Genomic DNA, 27,898 nt, shown 5'->3' with positions numbered 1-27,898 from the left:
CCTATAGTGTGCTCTGCTGGATGCTTTACGATCTTTCCAGCAACTCTGTGAAATGAGTAAGATGGGGAAACTGAAGCACAGAAAGGTTAAGTGACTTGTTCAAGGGTTTACAAGTAGTAAAACTGAGTCCCAACGAATAGCCTCTAAAAACAAAACAAAAACAAAACAAAACAAAACTTCATGAAAAACTCTAAAAATCTAGTTTATGAAGTCTGTTGTTTGGAGCCTATTCTCAAGATCCAGAACCAGTAATTCTCAGCTCGTTAATGTGTAAAGCACTCTGTCTGCATGATCTCATCTAATATTCCCTGAACCTGGGGCAGTATCTAGCTTCTTATTATGCAATAGAGCAGTGGAGAAAACTCTGACTGCACTTTAGAATCAACAGGAAAATATTTTAAAAACAAAAAAGCTTCCTGAGCTCTATGCAGAGACTTAGATTTAATTGTTGTGGGTGGCTTACGCCATCAATGTTTTTTTTTTCTAAAACCCCTAGTTTATTTTCACGTGCAGTCTAAGTTGAGAATCATTGTTCTAGGGTAGTGATTCTGAATCAGGGGCAGCTTCCCCACCTCCTGAACCCCTAGGGATCACTTGGTAATAGCTGGAGACACTATTTATTGTCACAACGGGGAGAAGGGTGCTACTGGCAAATAATGGATGGAGACCAAGGATGCTACTCAACGTTCTACAATATACAGACCAGCATCCACCATAGAGTAATCCAGTCTAAAATGTCAGTAATGACGAGGCTGACAAACCGTGCTCTGGAGCCTTCACGATGTCTGTGGAAAACTAGCAGGTTGAGATCTCAGCACTCCTCCAGGAATCTGGGCAGCGGGGACACAACTAGTCCGGTTTCGCGCGTGCGCGCCTGATTGGCGCGAGCCTGTGCGCCTGCGCCTAGTGGAGCGCTACACCATCTTCTGTGCGCCTGCGCGCTGAAGTCGGTGTGCGCCTGCGCGCACCGCCATTTCCTGCAGCTGAGAGCTTGGGTCGCAGTACCCATCGGGAAATGTGAGTGTCCACAGAGTGAAATGGCTGCCCTGGGCAAGAACGGCCTCAGTGTAGCATTTCCTGCTGCCGTGCTAGTTCCGGCCGCTAGATGGTGCGCGAGGATCAAAAATGGGCTGGGCCGGCCGTCTCCCTGCCCCCCACGTCCTCCTCCCTCCCGCCCCCCCCCCCCCCCCCCCCCCCCCCCCCCCCCCCCCCCCCCGCATCCTGGCTCTCGCTGCCCTTGCCCCGCTGGTCCGGTGGTCTCTGGTAGTGCCACTGACCTTTGTGTTGAAGCAGCCCCTCTGACCACCCGTGGACCATGGCCACAGTCCTGGCGGAGGCGGGAGAGAGGGAGTGAGCTGGGTGCTCGTAAAGAGCTGAAAGGGGCTCCTGTGGTCCCCACCTGTTTGGCAGGGTGCCCTGGCCTCTCGGTCGTTTCTGGCCACTGGCCACTGATCTTCAGAGCTGCCCAGTGGCAGGGGCTGTGGATATACGGGGAAGGCAGCGGATCCTCCACCCATGAGGGACCTCCTGGGCATATCTGCCTGGGCAGGGCCCTGGGGCCCTGTGGAGAGGCAGCTTAATTCCCAAGAGTTGGGTGAGGAAGGATGATGGGAGTGGGCAAGGCGATCCTGCAGAGTAGTAAAACTCCCAAAGTTGAGGAACTCTTCCCTAGTCTAACTTTGTCTTGCTTCATCACATGTACAGGAAGAGTTGGTATGGTATGGTAATCAAGAGCATGTATTCCTGTGCACGGGCTTACATTTAAGCTCTGTCACTTACTTGCTATATGACCTTGGGTATCATTTTCATCTCTTCTAACCGAGTCCAAGCTCTTTTTGCTCACTGCAGGACAAACCAGTAAGTGGAAAGGCAAGACATTGCAGTAAGGAAAGCGAGTTTATCCAGAAAGCCAGCAAACCAAGGAAATGGCTTACTGTTGTCCTAAGGAACTACCTCCCCTTGGCATGAAATTCGAGCTTTATAAAAGAAGCAAAAGAAATTTAGCAAAAGGAGAAAGCAGGAGGTGGTGGAGTTAAAAGGTGACTGACATCTGCAGACATCCCAGGAAGGTTGTGTAACTTTTCTGTCCTTGGTCAGTTTATCTTTGTTTACAGGAATCTGGTCATGTTGTTCCCGTAAACCTTAAACATAGCATACTCATTTCTGTTCATACTTCCTTATCTCCATGGGTGAGGAGTGGTTTTTGCAAATCTTAGCTGTAGCATGCCTACCTGCAGGTCTAAGCAGAAGTTTCTAAGCTATAGGTCACAGTAGCAAGGGAAATAGAAGCAGTATAGTCAGATATGCTAAGTTTCTTCCTCTTCCACTCTGTGTTTGTATTTCCTTACATGTAGAACAGTGGTAATAATAGTTCATATCACACAGGGTTGTTCTGAGGGTCAAGTGAGTTTGTATAAAGCATGTAGAGCATTCCCTAGCACAAAGTATTATGTCAAATTCTCCTTTTATAAAAGACTTCAAGCTAAATAAAGTGTCCCCAGAGGAATACCTCCTTCCACCTCAAAAACACTGGGAAAACTGGCCTCTGCTTCCTTTTACCAGCTTTATTGGCCTGATTTCATGCAATAAGACACAGAGTAGTTCATCTTCTCTCCAACAAACTTTTGTTATTAGACTTTACATGTAAAACAGGCTGTTTTCCTCTTTGTTATGTTGCAAGTCTTGGCTTTTCAGGTTTATGTTCTTTCTCCATGATGAACAGGGAACTTTAATCACATGTATTCACTGTGAAGAATCATGGTCAACCAGCAGAGGAGTCTTTTGAGGGAAGTGTTAGAGTATAAGGGGTTGTTATTTTCCATGTGGAGAGTGTGATTGTGTCAAGAATTGGCAGTAGCTGTATTAGGCTACTGGATCTTTCATCTAGTTAGAGGCAGAAGTATTACTTGACCTATCTCTAAGCACTTGACTACAGGCAGTTCATTAGGGGCATGGGAGACCTCTGGGATATTACATGGCTCAGCAAGACTGCCTGTGACTGTTATACTAAGATTTACTCTTTATAGGTCAGATGGATTACACTTCCTATAATTGTAGTGGCTTTGCTCTGAGGCCTAGGGCAAAGGAGCCTTATTTTCCCACTTGCCCCTATGTTGCAGTAGACCTCCAAATTACTCTTTGCAGAGAATCTTGACTTGATTCACAAACTTGATGAGGATAGGATAAAATATAGGATATGGGACAAGACTCTGATTAAGTCCATGGCAAAGCTAGCTCCAGGCTTAAGGAGGCAGGAAACAAGGTCTTTGGCTTTCTACATTTGTCTTTGGCTCAAACATGTATGTCACAGGTAGGGGTGTGGTGAGTGTGTCAGGATATCTTGCTGGCTAAGGGACTGGCATTATCTGGCTGGGCTGCAGCAGACAATCAGGGTAAAGGCAGCACAGGAGGCACAACACCCACTTGTGTGCAGGTCTGCCTGGGCAGCTGGAAGTGGTAATAAGTTTATTGTCTCTGCTGGGGTATTTTTCCTGTCACCTGAAGCTGAAGAGTCGCATTGCTTTCACAGCACACTCTCCAGAAAGTATGGCCACAGGAGGTGACATCAGCATGCAGTGGGTAAAGAAGGACTGGTCCCAAAGTCTCATTCCATAAAGGTGCTCACTCTTCTTCAGCACCTTGCCTGGTTCTGAAAAAAAGAATGTGGCTGCCAAGATGGGAGGAACCTGGCAGGAGAGGCCCACAGTCCTGAGAGGTGGCCCTGGGGACCCAGCTACACCCTCCCAGCAGCCTGCAGCCCCAAGGACCCTAGAGCAACAGAGAAGCCCTAGAAGATCAGAGCAGGTTGTGGAACTGTACAGCCAAGCCAGCAGGTTACATTATGCTGTGCCCCTGCCTTTCTGAGCTGGAATTTTGTCAGGGGCCATGACCCAAGTGGGACCCACTTTCACCCCATGTTCATGCCAGTGCCTGGCACATCACATACCGAAGTGCTCAAACTCCTGCTCCATGAGTGGGATTGGGATAGTGACTCCCTGGGTGCAGAGCAGTGTTTAGGGACTTCCTATAGCACAAGTAACTGAGATAGCGCTGTGATAGGAGCTGGTGTATGTACGCAGAGGTAAGAAGCCTTGGCTAATTTCTGACATGTGGAGCAGGAAGGAGGTCTCCCAAGATGGGGGTCATAAGTAGGAAAAGGGATATTTGTGTGCATAAAATGGCACTGTTAGAAAGGGGGAGGGATAACTAACATTCTTCTGACAACCTCATCCACTCTGTGGCCCCCAGTATAATCTTCACTGAACTCCAGACCTGTGTACTCAGTTGCCTAGTGGACATTGTTGTCCAGATTCCCTGTAGGCACTTTACATTCAGCATAACTCAAATGACCTTATCATATCTCTGCACAGCACCTCTCCCCAACTTCCTTGCTATCTCTCAGTTCATTTTTTCCACAGTTTGTGACCATCACAATCCACTCAGTTGACCAATTCTGAAATCTTGGAAAAGCCTTGGCTACCACTTTCCTTCAACTTTACCTTTTATAAGGCAATAAAATTTGTGGCCTTATCATCTCTCCCTTGACTGAGCTCACAGTTTTCTAACTGGTCTCCTGCATCATCTTACTTTCTAATGCCTGGCCTGATTCTCCATGTGGCAGCTGGAGGGAATCTTCCTACAAGTCATGTCGGATCTATTCATGATTAATATAACATTAATGTTATTAATGCCAGTTTTGTTGTTGTTTAATGGATATGGAGTTTCCCTGGTCTCTTGTTTATACTACTGGCCTCCCTTCCTCCTCTTCTTCTCTTGGGCAGGAATGACTAATTGGTTGTCACACTGGGAATAGGAACTGCATGGATCCAGCTTGACCACTAATTCTCCTTGTCTTTGGAAAAAGATGGCTTCAGATGTATAGCCAAGAAAGTTCTCTCTGAATTCTTACCTTTTGTCTACAAGCCCCTGGGGCCAGTTGTCCAGCCAGGGTCTTGGCTTGGTGAGTAAGGCCCTGTGGTTCAAGGACGTAAGGGGAGCCCTCCTTTTTGGCCCTACATGTAAAGCCATCGGCTTCATCAGTGGACCTTTATCTCCATTTTCTGTTTTTTTTTTTCCTCTAAAAAGACGTATTAATTATTGGCCCCCTATAACTCTGAGTCTAGTCAATGAAAAAAGGTAAAAATAAGAACTACAAAGGCAGATTGAGTCAGAATTCTGGCAAATAATATTGAAAGGTCTTGTAGCAGAAGAGGACCTGAAAAGGGGTTCTGAGAAGGAAAGTTTTGGATAAATGGAAGAACCTGGAAGTATCATCATAGAAACCAAGCCAGGCTGAATTAACTTTCCAGTATGCTGTAGACCTTTAAATAAGACCATAAGATTTGGTAGAATGAAGTTTATGGCTGCCTTAAGGGGAGGGCAGATCAGGGAGGCAGAAAGGTTATGATTGACTTATGGTAGATTAAGGAAGAATGGGGAGGTGAGGTGGTGCAGTTGGTGGAGGTTTACAACTCTTTCTAAAATGTTGGCCACTTTTGGGGATGAGCACTGGGTGTTATGTGGAAACTAATTTGACAATAAACTATTTGTAAAAAATAAAAAATAAAAAAAAATAAAATGTTGGCCAGGACGTGATGGAGAATTGATGGGTGATTAGAAAAATACAGCTTTCAGGATGATAGGGAGGGCTTTCTAGAGTGCATGCTTATGTGGCCAAGGAAGGAAATACACTGTTGGTAAAGACAACTTGGTATTTGAATAAAGAGTAAGCAAACCCAAAGGTGAATGGTCACTGAATTTATGGTGGGGGCTTAGGGTGGTAGGTTCTAGAGTCTTGGGAAGGAAGGGGAGGGCCCTGTTTTTGAGACAGGAGGGAAAGATGAGTGCAAATGTGGGTTGGAGGGGGCAGGGCAAGGAATATGCAGAGTAATGTGGGCTCCTTGATTTTTTTCTGTGAGTTGATGAGCCACGCATTGTAAAATTAAACAAAATTTTACTTAGTGACTAGCCCATGCCAAGCCATGTACTAAGCACTGGGGATACTGACCTCAAGGATGTATGGATAGGGTGTAATGGTAGCATAGTAGGAGTATGTGACTTGACTGGCCGCATGGAATCAGAGAAGGCTTCACAGGGGTGACAGTTGATGTTCCTCTTGAAGAACTTTGTAAGGAAGTGAAGCGGGTGTATTCAGGAGTAAGGGTAATCTCCTGTGCTGAAGGATAGATGGCAGTGTTGCATGCTTGGGAGCACCCTGTTGTTTGATATAGCTGTAGTCTATGATGAGAAGGCAGTGGAAAAGCTAATGTTGGGCAGATAGTGTACAGACAAGAGTTACCCAGGAGACCTGAGACTACTCTCTTTAGAAACGGCTGCTTGCAAGATGTGCCCTTGGCTGGCCTCCAGGAACTTGAAGAGGTAAACAGTTTTCTATACTGATATGAACTTTTCCCCAAATGATAAGGGATAAGGCTGACCACCTGGATCACTTGTACAAATAATGTGCTTTATGCTGACAGTCTGATTGCTTCCTGGGAGTTGGGAATTTTGGTTCATGCCAGGCAGAAAGTGCCTATGTGACCAGTCTCCAGTAATAATCTTGGGGTTGTGAATGAAAAAAATTACCTTTTTCTTTCACTGATTTTGCTTGATATCCTTTTATGGTCACAAATATTAGCCCTGAGGATGACTATACTGAGTCTTGGGAGTCCTCCTAGTGAATCATTGACCCTGAGAGGTTGTCTTAGGGTCACCAACACACCATATCAATCTAATAAAGGACGAAAGCCACATGATCACAGACACAGATGGGCAGAGTCAGATATTTATGCCTTAACAAGGACTTGGACTTTCTCCAGAGGACAAAGAAGAGTTAGGAAAGTTTTTTTTAATTGTTGTAAAATTCACATAACATAAAAATTACCGTCTTAACCATTTTAAAGTGTGCAGTTCAATGGCATTAAGTACATTCATGTTGTTTTGCAACCAATCTCCAGAACTCTTTCTATCTTGCAAAACTGAAACTCTTTTTCCATGGAACAACTCCCATACCTTTCTCCCCAGCCTCTGGTACCCATCATTTTACTTTCTGTTTATATATATTTGAGTACTCTAGGTTCCTCATAGAGATGGAATCATGCAGTATTTGTCCTTTTGTAACTAGCATCTTTCATTTAGCATGTCTTCAAGATTCATAAATGTAGCACATGTCAGAATTTCCTTCCTTTTTAAGGCTGAATAATATTCCATAATATAGACATTCTGCATTTTGTTCATCCATTCAAGTGTCAAGAGGCACTTGAGCTGCTGCACTTTTTGGCATTGTGAATAATACTGCAGTAAACATGGGTGTAGAAGTGTTTCTTTGAGATCCTGCTTTCGGTCCTTTTGGGTACATATCCAGAAGTGGAATTGCTGGATCATATAGTAATTTTATGTTTAAATTTTTTTGAAGAACTACCATACTATTTTCCACAGTGGCTGTTTTATACCATTTTACATTCCCACATACAGAGCCAGAAAAAATTTAAGCAGGAAGTGAATGGTCAGAGTTGTGCTTTAGAGTTATCTCTGTGGTGGCAGTGTGAAGAATGAACTGGAAGTAGAAAGAGCAGAGGCAGGGAGAAGAGCTACAAGAGCTATTCCAGTCCACTAAGTAAGAGATGATGGGACTCCGGTAGGGTAGTAACTATGGATATGGAGACAATACTGTTAAATAAGTATAATGGACCCAGAATTGGACAACTGATATGACTTGGGGAGCAGTGAGGGAAAGAGAAGTGTTAAGTCAGAAAGCCATGTTTGTAGCTCAAGTTGCAGGGTGGAGTGTGTGACCCCTTGTGGCTCAGGTTGTGGGCAGAGTATCACCAAGCTAGTTTTTAACTGCCTGGGGCCAATTGAGCAAATGCCCAGTCCATGGAGATACAAAGTCAAGGTGGCACACTCAAACAGCTTGGCTGACAAAGGCACCTGAGGCAAGGCTCTGGCTTTCAGTCAGAGGCTCTGCCTGGGCCAGCCTGGATGAATTGCCCTGGCAATACTGTTCTGTTTCTAAGGTGGGCAGCAACACCTTGCAAGTGTCCTTCCTTTCTTCCTTCTAGTAGTCCAAATCCCCGAGCATGCTGGGTATTGCTGTGGATAAGTCTTCTTTCTAGAACTGGCTAGGTCTTCTATTTCCAGTCTTTGGGTCAGGTCACTGGTATGGCATCTCAGTAGACTAGGCTCATCAGTAAAGGTGACATTTGGAGTCTGTGGGCCCGGGGATTAAGAATGACTACTAATAGTCCAAAGTAGCAAGCAGTCTCTCAGCCCCATCTTGGGTATACACCAGGAGGAAAGTGAGTCAGTGAAAACTTCCTAATGGATATAGCTTGACAATCCTGGGATTGCAGGAAGTACAGAGAGAGGTAGAATGAGAACTGCAAGAATGTAGGCAATGATAGCAGCAGAATTGTGAGGGAGAGTGGACAGATGATTGGAAAAATCCCTGTGGATGTTTTAGAATGTCTGAATTAACCAGGTTAAACTCTTCGAGGGCCCAGACAGAACAGTGATTTCTCATGGGTGGGCCAGATATTATTTCACATGGGGATAGTTGGTGTGACCCAGCAGGGGAGGATCAGAGGAAAATTCGTGCCAAGGATAAAACCTTAGGCCATGGTAGATTGAGTTCTTTCATCAGTTTAACAAGCTTTAATTTTTATAGTTCATTAGCTGTGTTATCTCAAATGACCGACAATGATAAGAACAATGTAATTGGGGGATAGAGGAAGAACTTGTTGGATTTCTTAGATGACTTGATGAAATGGATCCCTTAGTCACTTAAAGGAGCCAGAACTGTCCATGTGGGTGTACTTGTTCTAACAAAAGTTTAGCAACAGGAGTGGCAATGACCCTTTTAAAAGGGAAAGTTTCAAGCTAGTGAGAGAACAGACATATGGAAGTAAGAGCACATTAAAATAATTAAAATTATGACTGATGACATTGTGCTGTTGTTTTAACATTCAGCAAGGCAGCACCAAGACAGAGAGGGCACTGACAGATCTCTAGGGATTTTATATAATTTCCAAAATATTTACATAATTACAATTTTACCCCTTAAAACTTAACTTAGGAAAGACTCAACATTATTAGTTTTGGATTTGACAATGCTTCCCATAAAACATATACAATATTAAATAAATCTGAATAGTTTTAGTACTGCTCTTGTTGCAAGGTGAAAGAACAAATAAATCCTTTGGGCACTCTGGGAAATAAGTGTCAGTTTTAGTGTAAAATATATATCAGATTTGATTTGGGGAAGGCAAAATGTCAGATGTCATCAGAAGGTTTGAACATTTCATTACTATTATGGGATAGTGAGAGATACTACTTGGTTATCTATTAAATCAAAGTGTGAGAAAAAAATTGAAAGTAAACATAGGAGATAACAGGATTATAAAGACTGTTAGCTCCTTTAAAATGTTTTTTTCTTTTTAGTATTTATTTATTTTTGAAGGAGAGAGAGAGACAGACAGACAGAGTGTGAGCTGGGGAGGGACAGAGATAGAGGGAGACACAGAATCTGAGGCAAGCTCCAGGCTCTGAACTGTCAGCACAGAGCCAAACGCAGGGCTCAAACTCATGAGCCATGAGATCATGATCTGAGCTAAAGGCAGATGCTTAACCGACTGAGCCACCCAGGCGCCCAAAGACTGTTAGATCCTTTAAAATTAAAGCCTTTAAAAAACAACTGACATAATAAAGTCAACATAAAGAATAGGATATTAGTTTTATAAGACATAAAACCTTTTCTTATCATGTTTTTTATTATTATTTTTTATATGCTGGCTTTTTTTCATTTCCATTTGAGTTGCATATGCAAAGATGTTATTCCAGCCCTTCATTTTCATTGTTTTTAATCATTTTTTTCCAGGTTTATTGAGATATAATTGACGTACATTGTGTACATTTAAAGTGTAGAGTGTGTTGATTTATTTATATTTTTTCTTTCATAGTTTATTGTCAAGTTGGTTTCCATATAACACCCAGTGCTCATCCCAATAAGTGCCCCCTTCCATTCCCATCACCCATTTTCCTCTCTTCTCCAAACCCATCAACCCTCAGTTTGTTCTCAGTATTTAAGAGTCTCTTATGGTTTGCCTCCTTCCCTCTCCTTACTATTTTTCCCCTTCCCCTCCCCTATGGTCCCCTGTTAAGTTTCTCCTCTTCCACATATGAGTGAAAAAATATGGTATGTATATTTCCGTCTGACTTATTTCGCTTAGCATAACACCCTCGAGTTCCATCCACATTACTACAAATAGCCAGATTTCATTCTTTCTCATTGCTATGTAGTGTTCCATTGTATAGATAAACCACGCCTTCTTGATCCATTCGTCAGTTGATGGACATTTAGGCTATTTCCATGTTTTGGCTATTGTTGAGAGTGCTGCTATGAATATTGGGGTACATGTGTCCCTATGAATCAGCACTCCTGGATCCCTTGGGTAAATTCCTAGCAGTGCTATTGCTGGGTCATAGGGGAGTTCTATTGTTAATTTTTTGAGGAACCTCCACACTGTTTTCCAGAGGGGTTGCACCAATTTACATTCCCACTAACTGTGTAGGAGGGGGCCCATTTCTCCACATCCTTGCCAGCATATAGCGTCTCCTGATTTGTTCATTTTAGCCACTCCGACTGGCGTGAAGTGGTATCTCAGTGTGGTTTTGATTTGTATTTCCCTGATGATAAGGGACGCTGAGCATCGTTTCATATGTCTGTTGGCCATCTGGATGTCCTCTTTGGAGAAGTGTCTGTTCATATCTTCTGCCCATTTCTTCACTGGATTGTTTGTTTTTCTGGTGTGGGTTTGGTGAGTGAGTTCCTGATAGATTTTGGATACTAGCCCTTTATCTGATATGTCACTTGCAACTATCTTTTCCCATTCCATTGGTTGCCTATTAGTTTTATGGATTGTTTCCTTTGCCGTGCAGAAGCTTTTTACCTTGATGAGGTCCCAACAGTTCATTTTTGCTCTTGATTCCTTTGCCTTTGGAGATGTGTCGAGTAAGAAATTGCTGTAGATGAGGTTGAGGAGGTTGTTTCCTGCTTTCTCCTCTAGGGTTTTGATGGTTTCCTGTCTCACATTCAGGTCCTTCATCCATTTTGAGTTTATTTTTGTGTATGGTGTCAGAAAGTGGTCTAGCTTCATTCTTCTGCATGTTGCCATCCAGTTCTCCCAGCACCATCTGTTAAAAAGGCTGTCTCTTTTCCACTGTATACTCTTTCCTGCTTTGTCAGAGATTAATTGGCCATACAATTGTGGGTCCACTTCTGAGTTCTCAATTCTGTTCCATTGGTCTATGCGTCTGTTTCTGTGCCAATACCATACTGTCTTGATGATGACAGCTTTGTAGTAGAGGCTAAAGTCTGGGATGGTGATGCCTCCCATTTTGGTTTTCTTCTTAAATGTTACTTTGGCTATTCAGGGTCTTTTTTGGTCTCATACAAATTTTAGGATTTGTTCTAGCTTTGAGAAGAATGCTGGTGCAATTTTGATTGAGATTGCATTGAATGTGTAGATAATTTTGGGTAGTATTGACATTTTAACGATATTCTTCTAATCAATGAGCATTGAATGTTTTTCCATTTCTTTGTGCCTTCTTCAATTTCCTTCATAAATTTTCTATAGTTTTCAGCATACAGATTTTTTACATCCTTGGTTAGGTTTATTCCTAGGTGTTTTATGGTTTTTTGTGCAATTGTGAATGGGATCAGCTTCTTGATTTCTCTTTCTGTTGTTTCATCGTTGGTGTATAAAAAAGCAACCGATTTCTGTACGTTGATTTTGTACCCTGCAACTTTGCTGAATTCTTGGATCAGTTCCAGTAGGCTTCTGGTGGAGTCTGTCGGGTTTTCTATGTAGAGTATCATGTCGTCTGCGAAAAGTGAAAGTTTGACTTCCTCTTTGCCAATTCTGATGCCTTTGATTTCCTTTTGTTGTCTGATGGCTGATGCTAGGACTTCCAGCACTATGTTAAACATCAGTGGTGAGAGTGGTCCATCTGGTCCACCTGGTCCAATTCAAGTCCGTTGTTTGTTTAGTGATTCTCTGTCTAGATGATCTATCTTTTGCTGTAAGTGGATTCTTAAGGTGTCCTGCAATTAGCATGTTCTTATCAATAAGATTGCTTATGTTTGTGATTAATAGTTTTATGTATTTGGGTACTTCCAAATTCGGTGCGTAGACATTTATAATTGTTAGCTCTTCCTGATGGATACAGGCTGTAATTATTATACAATGACCTTCTTCATCTCTTGTTACCTCCTTTATTTATTTTTTTAAATTTTTAATTTTATTTTTTTTACAGTTTATTGTCAAGTTGGTTTCCATATAACACCCGGTGCTGATCCCCACAAGTGCCTCCTCCATGCCCATCTCCCCCCTACCCCCCCACACCCATGAGTCCTCAGTTTGTTCTCAGCATTCAAGAGTTCCTCATGGTTTTCCTCTCTCCCTTTCCCCCACCATTTCTCCCCTTCTTCTCCCCCATGGTCCTCCGTTAAGTTCCTCCCAATCCTCCTATACGTGCAAACATATGATATTAATCCTTTTCTGCCTGACTTATTTCGCTCAGCATAACACCCTCAAGGTCCATCCATGTTGCTACACATGGCCAGATTTTATTCTTTCTCATTGCCATGTAGTATTCCATCGTATAGATAAACCAATCTTCTTGATCCATTCGTCCGTTGATGGACACTTAGGCTCTTTCCATGTTTTAGCTATTGTTGAGAGTGCTGCTATGAACATTGGGGTACATGTGCTCCTATGCATCAGCATTTCTGTATCCCTTGGGTAAATTCCTAGCAGTGCTATTGCTAGGTATTAGGGGAGTTCTATCGTTAATTTTTTGAGGCACCGCCACACTGTTTTCCAAAGGGGCTGCACCAGTTTGCATTCCCACCAACAGTGTACAAGGGTGCCCGTTTCTCCACATCCTCGCCAGCATCTTGTGTTCTCTGATTTGCTCATTCTGATGCCTTTGATTTCCTTTTGTTGTCTGATGGCTGATGCTAGGACTTCCAGCACTATGTTAAACAGCAGTGGTGAGAGTGGACATCCCTGTCGTGTTCCTGATCTCAGGGGGAAAGCTCTCAGTTTTTTCCCGTTGAGGATGATGTTAGCTGAAGGCTTGTCATAGATGGCTTTGATGATGTTTAAGTAGGTTCCTTCTATCCCGACTTTCTCTAGAGTCTTTATTAAGAAGGGATGTTGTATTTTGTCAAATGCATTTTCTACATCTATTGACAGGATCATATGGCTTTTATCTTTTCTTTTGTTGATGTGATGTATCACATTGATTGATTTGCGAATGTTGAACCAGCCCTGTAACCCAGGAATGAATCCCACTTGATCTTGGTGGATGATTCTTTTTATGTGCTGCTGGATTCGATTTCCAAGGATCTTGTTGAGGATTTTTGCATCTGTATTCATCAAGGATATTGGCCTGTAGTTCTCTTTTTTTGCTGCATCTCTGCCTGGCTTGGGAATCAGAGTGATGCTGGCTTCAAAAAATGAGTCTGAGAGTTTTCCTTCAGTTTCTATTTTTTGGAATAACTTGAGAAGAATTGGGATTAATTCTGTTTTAAATGTCTGGTAGAATTCCCCAGGGAAGCCATCAGGTCCAGGGCTCTTATTTGTTGGGAGATTTTTGATAACTGATTCGATTTCTTCACTTGTTATAGGTCTGTTCAGATTTTCTATTTCTTCCTGTGTGAATTTTGGTAGTGAGTGTGTGTTTAGGATTTTGTCCATTTCTTCTAAGTTGTCCAATTTGTTGGCATATATTTTTTCATAGTATTCCCTGATCATTGCCTGTATTTCTGAGGGGTTGGTTGTAATAATTCCATTTTCATTCATGATTTTGTCTGGGTGCTCTCTCTTTTCTTCTTGAGAAGCCTGGCTAGAGGTTTGTCAATTTGTTTATTTTTTCAAAAAAACCAACTCTTGGTTTCATCGAACGTTCAATTGTTTCTTTGGTCTCTATGTTGTTTATTTCTGATCTAAGTTTTACTAATTCTCTTCTTTTACTGGGTTTAGGGCGTTCTTGTTGCTCTGCCTGTAGTTCCTTTAGGTGAGCTGTTAGATTTTGTACTTTCGCTTTTTCTATTTTCTTGAAATAGGCCTGGAGTGCAATGTACTTTCCTCTTAGGACTGCCTTTGCCGCATCCCATAGATTTTGGATTGTTGTGTTTTCATTTTCATATGTTTCCATATATTTTCAAATTTCATCTCTAATTGCCTGATTGGCCCATTCATTCTTTAGTAAGGTGTTCTTTAACTTCCATGTTTTTGGAGGTTTTCCAGACTTCTTCCTGTGATTGATTTCAAGTTTCATAGCATTATGATCTGAGAGTGTGCATGGTATGATCTCAATTCTTTTATATTTTTTGAGGGCTGCTTTATGTCCCAGTATGTGATCTATCTTGGAGAATGTGCCATGTGCACTTGAGAAGAAAGTGAATTCCCTGGCCTCAGGATATAAAGTTCTAAATATATCCGTCAGATCCATCTGGTCCAATGTGTCTTTCATGTCCTTTATTTCTTTAGTGATTTTCTGTTTGGTTGACCTATCCATTGCTGTAAGCAGAGTATTGAGGTCCTCTGCTATTAGCACATTCTTATCTACAAGCTTGTTTCTGTTTATGATTAATTGTTTTAGATATTTCGGTGTTTTCATATTCGGTGCATAGACATTTATGATAGTTAGTTCTTCCTGATGGATGGGCCCTGTAATTATTATGTAGTGCCCTTCTTCATCTCTTGTTATTGTCTTTAATTTAAAGTCAGTTTGTCTGATATAAGTATAGCTTCTCCAGCTTTCTTTTGATTTCCCGTAGCATGATATATATTTCTCCATCCCCTTGCTTTTAATCTGAAGGTATCTTCCAGTCTAAAATGAGTTTCTTGTAGACAGCATATAGATGGATTTTGTTTTTTTATCCATTCTTCTACCCTCTGTCTTTTGATTGGAGCATTCAGCCCACTTACATTCAGTGTTATTATTGAAATATGTGGGTTTAGAGTCTTTGTATCTATTGTAGGGTTCATGTTTGTGGTGGTGTCTCTGGTATTTTGTTCCTTGCAACATTTCCCTCAGATAGTCCCCCTCAGGATTTCTTGTAGGGCTGGTTTAGTGGTGACAAATTCTCTCAATATCTGTTTATTTGGAAAGATTTTTATCTCTCCTTCTATTTTGAATGACAGGCTTGATGGATAGAGGATTCTTGGCTGCATATTTTAGTGTTCATCACATTGAAGATCTGCCATTCCTTTCTGGCCTGCCAAGTTTCAGTAGATAGGTCTGCCACCACTCTGATAGGTTTCCCTTTGTATGTTAGGGCCCTTTTCTCCCTAGCTGCTTTCAGAGTTGTCTCTTTGTCCTTATATTTTGCCATTTTTACTATGATATGCCATGCAGAAGATCCATTCAATTTACATCTGAGGGGAGTCCTCTGAGTCTCTTGTATTTCAACATTTACTTCCTTTCCCAGGTGGGGGAAGTTCTCTGCTATAATTTGTTCCAGGACTCCTTCAGCGCCTTTCCCTCTCTCTTCCTCTTCTGGGATTCCTATGATATGGATATTGTTGCGTTTGACCATATCGCTGAGCTTTCGAACTCTTCTTTCACGTTCCTGGATCAGTTTGTCTCTTTTTTTTGTCAGCTTCTTGTTTTTCTATTATGGTGTCTTCTAAATCACTTATTCTCCTTTATGCCTCTTAAATCCGTGCATTGGAGGCCTCTAATTTATTATGTATCTCATTTATCCCTTTTTTAAATTCTTCATGCCTATTTATATTCTCCATTTTGTCTGTAGCCATAGTTTATTTGATGTCCCCTATGCTTTTTTCAAGCCTAGCTATTAATTTTATGATTATTATTCTAAAATCTTGTTCAGTTATGCTGCTTTATCTGTTTTGAATAGTTCATTAGCTGTCATTTCTTCTTGGAGTTTCTTTCGAGGAGAGCTCTTTTGTTTCGTCATTTTAGTTAGCTTTCTGTCTCTTGTTAGATTTAAAGACTTGTTATGCTCTCTGCACCTATGAGCGCTGCTGTATTCAAGAAGACTCTTTGACTGTCCAGGGCCTATCCTTTCAGAGAGTGTTTTTTGAATGGTATCTCTCTATCTCTCTTGTTGGGACCTTAGTTTTTTTATTTTCTTACTCGTAGTGATATTTGCGACTCTCCACCTTATGTACTCTGGCTTGTTTCTTGAGGTGGCCCTGGAGAAGAAAACAGACAGACAAACACACAGGGAGCAGGAGCACACAAACGCACAGACAAATTCAACTAACATGCCAACCGAGAGGGAAAACTAAAAAGTTAAGAGAAAAGACGGAGGAGGGAGATCGAATAATACAGTAAAAAAATACATAAAAGAGTCAAAAAGAAGAAAAGAAAAGGAAAAAAGAAGAAAACCGATGGACAAAGAACAGTTTAATGCATATAACTGGATTTCCCAGCTACAGTTAAATGGCCGTGTGCATGCAGTGCTGGTTAAAGAGCATAGAGAAAGAGAGAGAAGACAGGGCGGGGATTAGGCATAACTGGAAATAGAATGAACAGGCAGGAGAGATAAGAAGCTCTTTTCAAAGAGCTAAAGGGTAGACTATGGTTGGACAGGTGAGAGAAGGATGCCGGTATTATCCAGAGAAACTATATACTCTAATTTCTCCTGAGAGAAAGAGATGAAAATGTTGGTAGGTGTAAAATTTACATCTACAGAATGGACTAGTTGTGACTGTTTAAGCAAGCAGGTGACCAGAGTTAATGGGGTCAGTGTTCCGGGAAAAAGGGTAAAAAAAAAAAACAACATAGGAGAGTGCTGCTCTCTAGCAGGGATGGGCGTGGTGTGATCCAGTGCGTCAGGCGGGAGCTCTGCCTTAGTGGTTGTGGGGAGGAGAGTGACGGTGCTCCAGTCCCTTCTTGAACCAAGCGCTGCACCTCGCTTTTTTGGGTGTGTAAACTCCCATGCCGGGTGGGCCGCGCTCTTTAACCCAGGCCAGCTAGTTTCCAAGTGCAGTCCGCATGCCTGATTGAAACCGCGGGCAGCCACAACCTGGCAGGCGATCACCTCAGGGAAATTCCAAGCGTCTTGCCTGGCCCTGGGGGTGGAGCCAGAAGCCGCTGCTCCCATTCCTTCAGGTTGGGCTGGCGAGCGCGGGCGTAGGCTTGCCTGCAGGGCGCGTCTGGCCCACTGGAGTGAGGAAAACCAGGTCCCTCTGTGTCTCATCACCCAAAACACGAACTCGCAGGCAAATCTCCCAGTTTTAAGCCCTTCGCCTTCCCTCTAAAGTTCCAGCCAGCTCGGAGTGCAGAGGTCCGCGCACAGCTCCTCCAGGAATCTAGCCGCGCGCTGGGAATACAAAGGAACAAAGGAGTGGTGCCCGCGCAGCGCAGCCGCTCCGGGAAGAGTTGGCTCGCGCGCAGCCGCTCTGGGATGATTTCGCGCGCGGGGATTTGGCGTGCACCGTCCTTCTATGCCCCGAGCGGAAGTTTTTCTGTTTCCCAGCGGCAGACACCGTATCTTGTGTAGTTTCGGACTCTCTCTTTTTCCCCTCTCACTCCCCACAGATGGGGATCGCCCAGTCCCTCCTGTCTCCGATCCCTGCCTGGTTTTATCTTCGCCAGTTCGCACTCATGTTAGAAGTCTTTCTCAGTGGATTCTGCGTCCTTTCTCTCCCAGTCTCTTGGGTTCTGTAAGGTTTCCTATGGCTTCAGTTCTTTTCCGTGTGAGATATGGGGGCGAGTGCAATGCACAGAGCTCTCTACTTCTCCGCCATCTTGCCTTTACTTTAAAGTCCAGACTGTCCGGGGTGCCTGGGTGGGTCAGTCCGTTAAGCGTCTGACTTTGGCTCAGGTCATGTTCTCACGGTTCGTGGGTTTGAGCCCTGCATCGGGCTCTGTGCTGACAGCCAGCTCAGAGCCTGGAGCCTGTTTCAGATTCTGTATCTCTCTCTCTGACCCTCCCCTGCTCTCTCTCTCTCAGAAATAAATTTTTAAAAAACATTAAAAATTAAAAAAAAAAAGTCCAGAGTGTTCGATGTAAGTATGGCTACTCCAGCTTTCTTCTGACTTCCAGTAGCATGATAGATATTTCTCCATCTCCTCTCTTTCAATCTGAAGGTGTCCTCAGGTCAAAAGTTAGTCTCTTGTAGACAGCAAGTAGATGACTCTTGTTGTTGTTGTTGTTTATCCTTTCTGATACCCTATGTCTTTTGATTGGAGCATTTATTCCATTTACATTCAGTGTTATTATCGAAAAATATGTGTTTAGAGTCATTGTGTTCTTTGTAGGATTCATGCTTGTAGTGGTATTTCTGGTACTTTGTATTCCTTGCAACAAATCCCTCATAGAGTCCCCTTTAGGATCTCTTGTAGGGCTGGTTTAGTGGTGATGAATTTCTTTAGGTTTTGTTTGTTTTGGAAAATCGTTATCTCTCCTTCTATTCTGAATGACAGGCTTGCTGGATAAAGGATTCTTGGCTGCATACTTCTCCTGTTCATCACATTGAAGATTTTCTCCCATTCTTTTCTTACCAAATTTTGGTAGATACTCTGCTACTACTCTCATGTGTCTACCTTTGCGTGTTAAGGCTCGTTTACCCCTAGCTGCTTTCAGAATCCTCTCTTTATCCTTATATTTTTTTCAGTTTCACTATGATATGTTGTGCAGAAGATCGATTCAAGTTATGCCTGAAGGGAGGTATCTGTGCCTGTTGGATTTCAGTGTCTTTTTCCTTCCCCAGGTTGGGGAAGTTCTTGACTGTAATTTGTTCAAATACTCTTCAGCCCCTTTCTCTTCTTCTTTTGGAATTCCTATGATATGGATATTGTTCTGTTGAATTGCATCTCTCAGTTCTCGAATTCTCCTTTTGTGCTCCTGAATCAATTTATCTCTCTTTTTCTATAATTTTATCTTCTAATTCACCTATTCTCCTCTCTGCCTATTCAATCCGCACTGTGGCTGCCTCCATTTTATTATGCACCTCATTTATAGCATTTTTAAATTCATCATAACTATTTTTAAATCCATGATCTTTCTAGCAAGAGCCTCTCTGCTATCTTCAATGTATTTTTCAAGCCCAGGGATTAATTTTATGACTATTGTTCTAAATTCTTGTTCAGGTATGTTGCTTGTATCTGTTTTGATCAATTCTTTAGCTTTCACTTCTTCGTGAAATTTTTTTGATGGAGTTCTTCCATTTCATCATTTTGATTAGCTTTCTGTCTCTTCTAAGTTTTAAAGGCTTGTTATGTGCTCTGCACCTGCGAAGACTGCTATATTAAAGGAGGCTCTGGGGCGCCTGGGTGGCTCAGTCCGTTTAGCGTCTGACTTTGGCTCAGGTCATGATCTCGCGGTTTGTGAGTTTGAGCCCCACATCAGGCTCTGTGCTGACAGCTCAGATCCCGGAACCTGCCTCAGATTCTGTGTCTCACTCTCTCTGCCTCTCCCCCACTCGTGTTCTGTCTCTCTCTCTCTGTCTCTCTCTCAAAAATAAACAAACATTAAAAATTTTTAAAAATCATTGGCAATTAAAAGGATAAAACAAAATAAAAGAGGCTCATATACTGTCCAGGGCCTGGCCATTCAGGAAGTGTTCTTTTTTTAAAAAATGTTTTTTAAAAATTGTATTTCTGAGAAAGAGAGAGAGAGAGACAGCATGAGCAGGATAGGGTCAGAGAGAGGGAGACACAGAATGTGAAGCAAGCTCCAGGCTCTGAGCTCGCTGTCAGCACAGAGCCCAATGCAGAGCTCGAACCATGGCTCAGATCATGACTTGAGCCAAAGTCAGATGCTTAACCGACTGAGCCACCCAGCCGCCCCAAGAAGTGTTCTTTTAAGGGTTTCCCTTGATGTGACTTTGGTTATTTTATTTTCCTACTCGTAGTGATTTTTTGGAGTCTCTACCATGTGTGCTTTGGTTTGTTCCTTGAAGTAGCCTTGGAAAGGTAACAGACAGACAGACAAACAAACAGGGAACAAAAACACGCAAATGCACAAACAGGGAACAAAAGCAATCAAATCGACAAAAATAATAGAAAACAAAAAACAAAAGAGAGTCTAAAAGCATAAAACCAGAAACCCCAGCTAAAAATAAAGAGCAGGGTGTATGCAGTGCTGATGGAAGAGCACATTCAAAGAGAGAAATGACAGGGGTGGGGAGAAAGGGAAGATGAACATTGACCAGGCAGAGATACTAAAAGCTTAATCCAGAGAGAGAAAAAGGAGAGTAGAGCAGGAGGAAAGAAACGAAGAAAATGTTACCCAGAGAAAGTATATAGTCTGATTACTCCAGAGAGAGAGAGAAAGGAAGGTAAAGAAGGAGGTATAGAACATGCATCAGGAGGATGGATTAAATGTGTCTGTTTAAGCAAACCTATAACAAGAATAACCAGCCCAGAGGAGAGGAGGGATAAGAATGAGAAAAGGGAAAGATTTTCTTTTTAGATAGTGTTCACCTTAAAAATAAAATAGGCAGTTATTTTACCAGCAAAGTGGGTTTATTCAGGAATAGCAGAGAATTGCAATTCGGGACACAGAAGCTACAGCAAAACCAAGTCCAAGAACAAAGAAGAGGAACACTCTATTATCGAAAAAGGAGAAACATTAGGAGGGCTTGTTATAAACAAAAAGTCCATGGGAGTAAACTGGGACTTTGAAGTGTAGTGGCTACTCCTTGGCTGAATTGTTACAGCCTCTCATGAGCTTGGCTGTTGCTGGGCAAGGAGAAAATCTTCATCCTGCCAGAATAGTAAACTATAGGCTTCTTCCTATTAGTTTTGCAAAGGACAGCAAGGAGTGGTAGGGCATGAGAGCTCCACTTCTGGCCTCCTGACTCCATTTTAGTGGGGTTTTCCTTTATTCATTTTCATAATAGTTTACTGAGGAAAAAAGAACTATCATTAACCTTTGATTAAGAGCAGGCTAGTGAGCCAAGAAAATCTTATTATTTTAACAGAGAGAAAACCAAATTTTAGTTTTGTATCAGTATAATACTTGATACTAGAGCTCTTTTTGAAAATAACATAAATAATCTCACTAAATTTTAGTAAATTTCAACATGGCAAATAAAATTTCTTTTCTGTAAACATTTTATAATTTTAAAAATATCTGCTTACATTTATTCTTACAAAATTTTTGGAGCCACTATTTTAATGTAGGACACAACTATTCTTTTTCCTTAACAAAAACATATTGCATACCTTGCATACAAAGTTGTTCTCTTTTCCCTTATTACTTTTAGTAGTCTCATTTATACATATTGATTATAATTTTAACTGTTAGTAACTTCTTTTATAGAGAAAACTAGGATGTAGATCATTTTGAACTGTCATATGCCAGCATTTTGCAGTAGACCAGTAAAGCTTATGAATATATATCTCATAAGACTTTATAGTTATATAATTTTTATAATATAATTTTTCAGTGTGCACATATGAACACATTTATTAACAAATCTATGCACACCCTCTCTGTACTATAAAAAATAACCAAAAAGTATATAAATATTTCAGTATTTTATCTTACTTAGGAGTGATCTAGGTATTTAGTAAATATCTGTTACTTTTGTTTAGCATGAATCTAAGGTTTTAAATTTCTAAAAAGATCTTGGAAACTGTCTTTAAGCTGACATATTGTAAAACATAATTACTGCTGAAATAGAGTTTGTCAGAATAATGGCTCAGTTGATTAAAAGCAAATTTATATTTTTATAATCTATACATAGATTATATATATAATGTAAAATATTTTATAATATAATATTATATTACACCTAGTAAATGTAATACTAGCTTACTTGGCTACTTAAACCCATTTAAGTTTAGGAAGATTATACTCAAGTATAATAAAAATATGTGTAGAGGCTCCTGCGTGGCTCAGTCAGTTAAGCATCTGACTCTGGCTCAGGCCATGACCTCGCAGTTTATGGATTCGAACCTGGCATTGGGCTCTGTGCTGACAGTTCAGAGTCTGGAGCCTGCTTCTAATTCTGTGTCTCCCTGTCTCTCTGCCCCATTCCCCACTTGTGCACACTCTGTCTCTCTCTCTCTCTCTCTCTCTCAAAAAATAAACATTTTGGGGAGCCTGGGTGGCTTAGTCGGTTAAGCGTCCGACTTTCGCTTAGGTCATGATCTCGCGGTTCGTGGGTTCGAGCCCCGCGTCGGGCTCTGTGCTGACTGCCAGCTCAGAGCCTGGAGCCTGTTTCAGTCTGTGACTCCCTCTCTCTCTGACCCTCCCCTGCTCATGCTGTCTCTCTCTCCTCGAAATAAATAAAACATTAAAAAAATTTTTTTAATAAATAAAAAATAAAATAAACATTTAAAAAATTAAAATATGTGCAATATGTAGGGTTGATAACCCACAAGAAAGCTGTTTTCATCAAACTAGGAATATTAAACCAGTCTTGTTTGTCAAAGATTTAGCTAAATTTTTGAACTAGAATTTTTAAAACATTTGTGTTAGTTTTTTTCTTTTTTAAGTTTTTATTTAAAACCTAGTGAGTTAATATATATGGTCAAATTTGTCTCAGGCGTAGAATTTAGTGATTCATCATTTATATGTAACACACAGTGGTCATCACAAGTGCCCTCCTTGATACCCATCACCCTTTTAGCCCATCACCAACCCACAGTCCTCCATCAACCCACCGTTTGTTCTGTATAGTTAAGAATCTCTTGGGGCGCCTGGGTGCCTTAGTCGGTTAACCGTCCGACTTTCGCTTAGGCCATGATCTCCCGGTTCGTGGGTTCGAGCCCCGCGTCAGGCTCTGTGCTAATTGCCAGCTCAGAGCCTGGAGGCTGTTTCAGAGTCTGTGTCTCCCTCTCTCTGACCCTCCCCTGCTCACGCTGTCTCTCTCTCTCTCTCTCCTAGAAATGAATAAAACATTAAAAAAAAAAAGAATCTCTTATGGTTTTTTCCTCTCTTTCTCTTTTTATCTTCACCTATCTCCATCTCTTTTTTTTTCCTTAAATTCCACATATGAGTGAAATCATATGAAATTTGTCCTTCTCTGACAGACTGTTTTTGCTTAGCCTAATACAGTCTACCTTCATCAACATTGTTGCTAATTGCAAGATTTCATTCTTTTCAATGGTTGAGTAATATAAATACACACACACACACACACACACACACACACATACACACACCATTTTCTTTATCCATTCATCAGTCAGTGCACATATGGGTTCTTTCCATAGTTTGACTATAGTTGATAATGCTGCTATAAACATCAGGGTTCATGTGCCCCTTTGAATCAATATTTTTTAATAGTTTATTGTCCAGTTGTGAATCAATATTTTTATGTCCTTTGGATAAATACCAAAGGAAATTGGAAATTGCTGGATGATAGGATAGTTCTATTTTTAACTTTTGGAGGGAACTCCATACTGTTTTCAGAGTGGATACACCAGTTTGCATTCCCAGCAACTTTCTCTACATCCACACCAATATCTGTTGTTTTTGGTGTTAATTTTAGCCATTTGTGATAGTTTTTATAAGAATACTGTTTTTTACATTCAAAGTATTAGAAATTGTTCCCTTAATTTACGAAAGATTTAAGAATATTTAATTTGTGTCAGTGCTTATTTATCTCTAAGTTATTTGGAATAGAGGATAAGGGATTTTATAAATTAATTTGGTATACTGTCCAGAGATAAGAAAACATTATACATATATAACACACATATATACATAAACATACAGACAAACACTAGCAGAGATCTCATGAATGTAATTCTAAATTTTCAGCCATGAATCAGGTATAAACACACACACACACACACTTCACTGGTTTTATAAGAGTTACCTCTTGTCTTTGCCCCACTTTACTTTTTTATGAGAATTGTGTTTCTGGATGGGTAAATTGAGGTTATCTGCTCCACATGAAGGCTAAAGGTTCCTACTACTATTTGTAGAAGAAGCTTTTAAGAATGTTTTTGCCTTGGGGCGCCTGGGTGGCTTAGTCGGTTAAGCGTCCGACTTTCGCTTAGGTCATGATCTCGCGGTTCGTGGGTTCGAGCCCCGCTTTGGGCTCTGTGCTGTCTGCCAGCTCAGAGCCTGGAGCCTGTTTCAGAGTCTGTGTCTCCCTCTCTCTCTCTGACCCACCCCTGTTCACGCTGTCTATCTCTCTCTCTCCTAGAAATAAATAAAAAAAAAATTAAAAAAAAAAAAAAGAATGTTTTTGCCTTGATAGTAATCTTATGGAGACTGTAGACTAAATGAAGGGTGAGGGAACAAGAGAAACAGCCCTTGGGATGTCTCAAAGGCTCATCTACGTGGATAAAATATCCAGAGCATTTCAAATTAAGTTTTTCAGCTTCAGATGATTGCTTTTGGGGTCCCTGAGATCCTGGAGAACCCTCAGCTGGGGCAGGGACCTAAAGGACCACATATTGATACAAGGCACAGATAATTTGGGATATTGGGAAGCAATAGTAGGTTCAGTGGAGAGTTGACAAGGAAAAGTGAGTCAAGAAGTCACAAGAGTAAGTGTAGACAGCTCTTTCATAATGTTTTGCTGTGGGGGTGGGTGGGCAGGAACTAAGGTTGAGAAGGGCCTTTTTGTTTGTTTTAAATGGGATGTTTAAGTGATAAGCTCTTGCTTCTGCTTCCACTCCACTTTCATCTCCAGACTTAGTGATGGAAAATGTAGAGCTGGCTATATGGTTAGACTGAGCTCCAGGGAGGGGGTTGAAGTTCCATTCTGACAGTCATTTATGAGCTGCAAAGCGACCCTCACCCCAGATTATTCATCTGTAAAAAGAGGATGAAGATACCATTGCCTCGTAGTAATAGCTGTGACTACTTAGCAATAAAGAAGACACATTACTCCTAGCTGTGAAAATAAGGTTGCCACAATACGTATGCGCCTGCATGTGCATGCGCCGGGCTCCTATGCGTTTCAGTGTGTGTGCACCTGACCGTCAGCGTTTCCTGCAACCCAGCGCTCTGACCGCGGTGCCTGCTGGGAAACGTGAGCATCTATAAGGAAAATGGATGTACTGGGCAAGATGGGCCTTGGCAGGGCTTATGCTGCTATCTTGCCTGCGCCAGGCACCAGATGACGCTCGAATATCACAAATGGGCTGAGGTACATAGTTCTGGTCTGGCCGTGAGTGTTCGGGTGTTGGTGACCCATTTTGGGATCTTAGTCCCTTTGAAAATCTATCGAGCTGTTGGTCCTGTTTCCCTTTTGTTGCACTCACTTAGCCCGCCAGAGGAGTCTAGGGGAGATGCTCCTTCCCAGACAGCTGGGCACTTGCACGACTAGCTGTGTTCATAAGATCTCTGAACACCACGGCCTGGGGAGACCAGATGGCTTGAGGCTTTTTAGGCAGGACAGATGGACTGGGACAGGGAAGCCTTGCAAAAAAGAAAGATGTCAATGGGAGGAGGGGGACAGGAATGCCACTGTTTCCAACTAGAAGAAGACTGTCTTTTAAAACCTCATTGGGGCACCTGGGTGGCTCAGTCGGTTAGGCATCCGACTTCGGCTCAGATCATGATCTCACGGTTTGTGGGTTCGAGCCCCGCGTCGGGCTCTGTGCTGACAGCTCAGATCCTGGAGCCTGTTTCAGATTCTGTACCTCCTTCTCTCTCTGACCCTCCCCTGCCCACGCTGTCTCTCTCTTTCAGAAATAAATAAAAACGTTAAAAAATAAATAAATAAATAAAATAAAACCTCATTGAAGTCATCATGGGTTCGTGGAGACTGTCTTTGTCAGTAGGAAGGGAGCAGTAGTGCCAGGGTCCTCCCAAATGGGAGACTGACTCTCTCTGGGGTTGAGGTCATCCTAGGCTCCTCTCTTCCCCACCCTCTGGGAGAAGAACCCGTTATGGCCCCAGGAGGTGACATCACCATGCAGTGGGTGAAGAAAGACTGGTCCCAAAGACTCATTCCATAAACATGCTCACTCTTCCTCAGCACCTTGGCTGGTTCTGAAGAAAAAAATGTGGCTGCCAAGGTAGAGGAGACCTGGCAGGAGAGGCCCACAGTCCTGAGAGGTGGCCCTGGGGACCCAGCTGCACCCTCCCAGCAGCCTGCAGCCGCCCGGACCCCAGAGCAGCCGAGGAGTCCCAGAATATCAGAGCAGCTTGTGGAACTGGACAGCCAGGCCAGCAGGTAAGTCTTACTGTGCTGGGCTCCTGCTGCTACAGCCCAGGTTTCTTTTCATGGACCACCATCCAGAACAAACCCTAACATGTTAAGCAGTCCTGTTACTCTCAGCAGGTGTAAGTAGCCAGGAAACAGTGGAAAGGTGACCAGCAATGAGTGACCCAGGGGTAGGTCCTCATGGGCTTCAATTTGGAGCCATAGCATCAAATCTTTTAGACCAACCCTGGAACAGAGACGGTGAACAGGGTGACATGTTTTGGAGCATGAAGACTTGGGTCAGGAGAGGGATGTGAAATGCCTTTGCCATTAATGGAGATGAAAGGTCTCTGAGAAAGGTGTCACCTGGTGTGAACAGGAGCTCCTACCAGAGATAAAGGATTGTGGATGAACTCTTCTGCTGTCACCACTGCAAGGATGGCCTTGCATGGCAACATTTGGGTGCTCTCTTTGCTCTTTGGAGATCTTTCCCGAAAGCAGCCATGAGTTTGGAAGTAAGCAAGAGCCATGGGCCTAGAGACAATATATAAGTACCGCCTATGAACCAGTTGTAGGCAGCACCCACATTGAAGAAGAAGGCCAGGCCCCTAAGCACTCACCCTCAGGGACCGCATGGTGCACCAATGAATAAACACTATAGCAACAATACCATAATGATAACCATTAGCATTTGCTGTGTATTGAAAATGTTCAGGCACTGTTCTTGTGCTTTATGTGTACCCGTTTCTCCTCACACCAACCCTATAGGGGAGGTGCTATTCTTATCTCAGATCTATAGGGCAGAGGGAGGTTAAATAGGTTGCCAACAGTCATTTAGCCAAGTAGTGGTCTAACAGGGATCAGAACCCAGTCAGAGCCCAAAGCCTGTGCTGCTTATCACCATGCTGTATTTGTGCCTCTCCATTTGTGATAAGCCCAGAAAAGAAGGAAACTGGGTCCTCTGATGGAGAAAGGCTGGGACAAGGGGTATTGTAGCTCAGATGGTTTCCTGCTTAGCTTTTCTGCTAAGAAGGAAGCAATTAAATTGAGGCCTGAAGCACAAGGAGGAGCCAGACTGGAAAAGAACCTGGGAAAACACAATACAGGCAGCATATTCAGAGACCATGATGGGAGAGGGAATTGAGAAGAAGAGAATAAATGAAGGGCTCTGTGGTTGGAGGGTAAGAAGTGAGGTGAGGAGTGAAGGAGACCAGGTGGGCAGGGCCAGGGCTGGATCTTGTAGATTAGGAGGAGGAGGCTATGGGAGGGAAGTGGGATGTTACCTGACCAGGAATAGGAGCCTTCTTGGTGGGGTTCTCCCACTGCTCACTTTGCAGTCCTAGAAGAATCCCCACGGGATTGTTTTCCTTGTCCCTTCAGTTATTGTGCTAGGTATGGACCACAGGATGTCAGACACTTGCTAGTTGTTCCTTCCTCATGCAGGCAGTTTCTCCTCACACTCTGGCTTTGTATTTTCTCCCCCACCTGTCTTTCCATGTCCCCATGGGGCCTCCCTTCCCAGTCAGTCCACCTCCTCTAGTTTCCATGGAATAGGCACAGGATCACTGGGCACATTGTAGCAGCGTACTTTGCCCAGTCTGGGGTGAGAGAGCAAGTAGTTCAGAAGGGCTTCCAAGAGGAGAAGTTGGTATTATGTACAAAGGTTTTAGGTCAGTTAATGTGGCTACAGATTCAGGTATATATATATGACATAGTTTGAGAAAATGAGACTGGGGAGCTAGGCAGTACAAGATCATGATTGTTCTCCTCTCTCCCCACTCTTAAACTAGTTG

General features: G+C 42.4%; 1 protein-coding gene across 9 annotated transcripts in view; it reads left to right on the top strand.

The window, feature by feature from the left end:
- The window catches only part of ZNF185 (zinc finger protein 185 with LIM domain), a 77,465-nt gene that overhangs the window by 36,817 nt on the left and 12,750 nt on the right, over positions 1-27,898 (top strand). For all 9 annotated transcript variants that reach the window (XM_039220692.1, XM_039220694.1, XM_039220698.1 and 6 more), the window contains one exon: positions 25,938-26,135. In XM_039220692.1, the coding sequence (XP_039076623.1) occupies positions 25,938-26,135 (198 nt within the window). The remainder of the gene's footprint in view (positions 1-25,937; positions 26,136-27,898) is intronic.

This window comes from Hyaena hyaena, unplaced genomic scaffold (genome assembly GCF_003009895.1).
Source record: "Hyaena hyaena isolate Hyena2069 unplaced genomic scaffold, ASM300989v1 scaffold_917, whole genome shotgun sequence".
NCBI lineage: Eukaryota > Metazoa > Chordata > Mammalia > Carnivora > Hyaenidae > Hyaena > Hyaena hyaena.
This window is presented reverse-complemented; position numbering and strand designations above follow the sequence as displayed.